Raw genomic sequence first — 4,881 nt, 5'->3', positions numbered from 1 at the left:
TATATTTATGTTTGTGGTTGTAATGTGACAAAATATGGAAAAGTTCAAGGGGTATGAATACTTTTGCAAACCACTGTATATATATATATAATAAATGTAAATATATAAGAAATCCATAATTTTTGTTGCTGCAGAGGATAGAGAAGGTAAGCTTGTGATTCAGAGGTTCAAATCCCAGAACCATTACCAAAGATTTGGGTAAGAAACATGAAGCGTCCACCTTCAGATGGGGGTGGTCCAAGGGAGGGGGGACTCAAAGTTGGGCCCGATGAATAGCCCTTTATCAGAGCTAAAAAAAATAAAAATAATAATCTGAAGCTCTTATGTTGAATAGTTTTTGAGTTATAAGAAGTATGTCCAGACACTCCCTTTTCACATGCAGTGTAGGTCGGACACTTCTACATTCCTACCAAAATTCATGTTGATCAGTGCAGCCGTTTCCGTGCAACGATTGACCAAAAATCACTGGAAAAAAAAAAACCAGTACGAAAACAATATGACTCCCGCTTACGCTTCGAGTGCAGGGGTCATAATAAAGAGTAGGAAAACAATAAGAACCCTGCTTTGCGAGGGTCCATACTCCTGCTGCTGTTCTTTCTGTAAACATCAGTTTTTCTCCTGCTGCAAACCAGAACAACCAGTAAATGTTAACAGCACTGGCCTGTGGACAACAACAAGGGTTAATGGATCAAACTGGTGTAACCAGATCAATATCAACATCCATTTAGCAGAAAACTTCAACTAAACTGTTTCTTTGAAACTCAAAGCAGCAGTTAATGTTCTCAGCCTCCACTGACCTGAAGTTGAGGACAGACTAAACTGGAAATGTGAGGTTTGTAAACAAAACCAGTGATTAACTGTCTGACCATTCCTCCTGACTCTGATCACTAACAGGACCGACCTGAACCTCAGCAGGTCAGGACCCCAGAGGGAGCTGTTGTTACACCTGAATTCCCCCCAACGGCATCAACTTTATCTGATGAGACGCCATCAGCTGCCCGACAGGTTCACCAAGAGAAGAAGGTATAAAACCACTGAGTTCACTTTTCCACAGCATCCTCCTTCCAGTGCGTGCTACTGCACTGCTGCTACTGCTGCTTGGCTCAAACATCACAGCAAGGTAAAATTTGAAAGGTTTATCGAAGCCTGACTATATTTAACTGTTTTCAGCTGTAAAGGTTTGGTTTTAAAATAAGTGTTTTGTTACAAAACACAAAGATAAGTTTAGGTGTTGTGCCTTTAGCTTTTAAAACTGCATCTGTTTTACCCTTATTAAAGAAACCTGATCTGGACACTAATGATTTTAATAACTATAGACCTATTTCTAAACCACCTTTTATGGCAAAAATCTTAGAAAAAACAGTTTTTAATCAATTATCAACATTCTTAAATAAAAATTCTATCTTTGAGAAGTTTCAATCTGACTTCCGTCGGCACCATAGTACTGAAACTGCTTTACTAAGGGTAGTGATATAAGAATGAACTCTGATGCTGGTCGGTGTTCAATCCTGGTTCTGTTGGACCTCTCAGCTGCATTTGATACGCCTGACCACAGTACTCTAATTAATCGCCTGCGATACTCTGTGGGTATGAGTGGAACTGCTCTGAACTGGTTTAAATCTTATTTAAGTGATACGCTCTTCTGTGTATCAATTGGTAACAGTTCTTCTGAAGTGGTAAAACTTATTTGTGGCGTTCCTCAGGGTTCCATTCTTGGCCCACTGCTTTTTTCTGGGTCAAATTATTCACAAATATAATGTCTCTTTTCATTTTTATGCAGATGATGCCCAGATATATTTATCTATTGATAAATATATCTGGGCATGCCCAGATATATTTATCTATTGATCCTTCTGATCTATCGGCTCTAAACATCCTAAATTCTTGTCTCACCGATATTAAGGTCTGGATGTCCGATAATTATTTATTGTTAAACAATTATAAAACTGAGGTGTTGGTTTTGGGCCCTAAGGCTCATAGAGACCCTATAATTAAAGTTCTTAATTCTTCAGGTTTTAATTGCTCTCATGAGGCCAGAAACCTTGGGGTAGTTCTGGATTCGGATCTGAGTTTTACTAAACATTTTAATAATAGTATTAAAACTGGCTTCTATCACATCAGAAATATTGCCAAATTAAGATCAGTTATCTCATTTGCAGAAACTAAATCACTCATTCATGCTTTTATTTTTTGTCATCTTGATTACTGCAACCTCTGTTTATTGGTCTGCCTAAAAAAAAACCCTCAAATGCCTACAATTAGTACAAAATACTAGAGTCCTCACTAAATCCCAGAAGTATGATCATATCACTCCTGTTCTAGCTTCTCTACACTGGGTACCTGTGGTTTTCAGGATTGATTTTAAGATTGCATTGATAGTTTTTAAATCACTGAATGGACTTTCACCGACTTATATTTCAGAATTACTCACACTATATACACCACTGTGACCTCTGAGATCATCGGATCAGTCACTACTTATAGTACCCAGAGTAAGACTACAGAGGGTTATAGAGCCTTTTCTGTTAGGGCTCCTGTTTTATGGAATGCACTGCCACTTTATATCAGACAGGTTTCTTCATTGTCCTCTTTTAAATCTCTTTTAAAAACATTTTATTATGAGTTGGCTTTTAATAGATTACCTTTGCATGTTTTATTTTGTGCTTTTTATGTGTTTTGTCTCTATTATGATGTAAAGCACTTTGTAACTGAGTTTTGAAAGGTGCTATCTATCCATCTATCTATCTATCTTTATTGTTTCTATTTTATTAGGACATATAAAATTCTCAGTGACAGTACATTTTAAAATGGGTTATTATGAATTATTGGATTATTTTGCCCTGAAATTTAAACTGTGATGTTTCCACAGATGTCTTCAGCTCTGCTCTTCACGTTGCTCCTCTCTGGACTGGGGATCGGAGGAAATGTAGGTTTGAAACAAAATCTCACTTTAAATCAAATTAATGAGCTATAAAGTACTTTAAAGTTTAATACGTTGATCAAAATCTGATTCTGTGCTTTTTTTAACTTCCAGATATTCAGCGATGCAGGTCCAGGTTGGTGCTTTTTCTGCTAAATTTTCAAAAATATTTACTACCAGACATCCTGATCAACAAGCTTTGTGTGTCGAGCCGTTCATGAAAAAAAAAAACCTAAATGAACACTACTTATAAACAACCATTCACTCTCTCACCCAAACTTATAAAGTTAAGCTGGAGTACCTGGAGAAAACCCACACATGCAAGGAGAGAACATGCTAACTCCACCCAGAAAGCTTTCTGGTTCAACAGGCTTTGCCACAGCTGCTTCCGTCACATTTACTACAATTAGTTTCTTCTGTGTGTGTAGATGGTTGTGGCATTCTTTGTGAATACTGCCCTGCTGGATGGACTCTGTATGAAGAAAAGTGTTACATGTTTATGGAAACTGCAACATACTGGGCTAATGCTGAGGTTAGTGTGACATGTTGGTCTTTATTATGAATTAAAGGGTAAAACTTTAAGTTTTGACAGGTTATCTCAGCCGTGTCAGTGGATAACTAGTGCACATACAGTGATGAAGATGTGCTGATTGTGTTTTTATTTTCCCACCCAGATGATCTGTAATGTGTCCGATGCACATCTGACCTCCATTCATGGACCGGATGAGTACAGCTTCATCAGGGGTCTCATCAACGAAGCTACAGGAGAAAACACCACAACCTGGGTTGGAGGCACCAATGGTGTACGGGTTCTTTTGTGTTGGGGGGTCTCTAAAGTTTAAACAATCAGCATGAAAAGACAGATCTTTTGATTGTTTGAAATCTTCTAACAGGAAGGTGACTACTGGACGTGGAGTGATGGTTCCCCCTTCAACTTCACTAACTGGGGTCCAGAAGAACCAGACAACGTGGATGAATATGAGTACTGCATGGAGATCAACCTGAACGGTACAGGAACGATGTCATCCTACACTTTTAATTTGTCTTGTGAGCTTGCTTGCAGTTTTCTTGTTTTAAACAAGATTTCGTCTTCAATTTCGGTTATTTTTCAATCACTTTTGGTTTTCAGGAGAAGATTACGTCCACGCTGAAAACTGTGACACAAGAAATGCTTTCGTTTGTGCCAAAGACGCGTTGATGTCGTTTCCTCTAGACGCCTGATACGGTGACGTCACTTCCTGAAGGATGTCGTGCCTCGAAGACGTTTCTTCTGGAAGACAAACGGTCAAATCTGATGTGAAAGTCAGATAATAAACATGAATAAATGTGTCTTCTAAAATTCTTTTTGTCTTTGATGTCTGAGTTAAAATTACTAAGACAATAGATCTAATATCGTTTATAAGACCTGACTACAAAAAAATTGATTCATGTCTCAAATGTTCAGCTCCAGCTGTAGATTAACACAAAGACGTTACACAGCCATGCAACTTAAATTACATCAATATCTTCTCAGGTATACCAAAAAATGTTTAGTAATTTCCTCAATGACAAAATTATTCAAGCCCTTGGTCACATACATCATTAGTACTTAGTAAAACTCCCTTTGGCATTAATGACGTCTTTCAGACGTGAAACATAGCTTGACACAAGTTTCTTTCAGTGATCTAAAGGTATTTTAGCCCATTCCTCAGGGCAAAGGCCTCTAGTTCATTGACATTCTTGGGCTTGCCTGCTGCAACTGCCTTCTTCAAGTCCCACCAGAGATTTTCTCTGGGATTTAAGTCAGGTGAATGTGATGGCCACCCCAGAATCTTCCAAACCTTCTTCTGTAACCAAGAACTGGTAGAATTTGAGGTATGCTTGGGATCATTGGGCCTCATGCAAGAACCGTTCGTACGCACAGATTTGTTCTTAAGTTGTGCGTACGAGTGATTTAGGAGAATTTGTGGCATTCACCAATG

The 4,881-nt window shown here is 38.3% G+C and overlaps 2 protein-coding genes across 2 annotated transcripts in view; one reads left to right on the top strand and one right to left on the bottom strand.

Annotated features, from left to right (window-relative positions):
• Positions 1–895: 895 nt before the first annotated feature.
• On the top strand, positions 896–4,262 carry LOC106530346 (galactose-specific lectin nattectin). The gene is made up of 7 exons (XM_014025943.1): positions 896–1,120; positions 2,870–2,926; positions 3,035–3,056; positions 3,349–3,452; positions 3,595–3,723; positions 3,814–3,928; positions 4,050–4,262. Exons 1-7 carry the CDS (start codon positions 980–982, stop codon positions 4,139–4,141), a joined length of 660 nt encoding a protein of 219 aa, XP_013881397.1. The 5' UTR covers positions 896–979; the 3' UTR covers positions 4,142–4,262.
• The window catches only part of dnajc5ga (DnaJ (Hsp40) homolog, subfamily C, member 5 gamma a), a gene marked incomplete in the record, with an annotated part of 42,135 nt that continues 41,345 nt past the window's right edge, over positions 4,092–4,881 (bottom strand). The window contains 1 exon segment of the mRNA XM_014025944.1: positions 4,092–4,190.

Source organism: Austrofundulus limnaeus, unplaced genomic scaffold, assembly GCF_001266775.1.
Source record: "Austrofundulus limnaeus strain Quisiro unplaced genomic scaffold, Austrofundulus_limnaeus-1.0 Scaffold511, whole genome shotgun sequence".
NCBI classification, from domain to species: Eukaryota; Metazoa; Chordata; class Actinopteri; order Cyprinodontiformes; family Rivulidae; genus Austrofundulus; species Austrofundulus limnaeus.
This window is presented reverse-complemented; position numbering and strand designations above follow the sequence as displayed.

Coding starts and splice junctions, on each gene's coding strand:
- LOC106530346 (XM_014025943.1), top strand. CDS start 980: ATGAGACGCCATCAGCTGCCCGACAGGTTCACCAAGAGAAGAAGGTAT. Junction 3,453..3,594: donor CATACTGGGCTAATGCTGAG/GTTAGTGTGACA, acceptor TTTCCCACCCAG/ATGATCTGTAATGTGTCCGA. Junction 3,724..3,813: donor GGGTTGGAGGCACCAATGGT/GTACGGGTTCTT, acceptor ATCTTCTAACAG/GAAGGTGACTACTGGACGTG.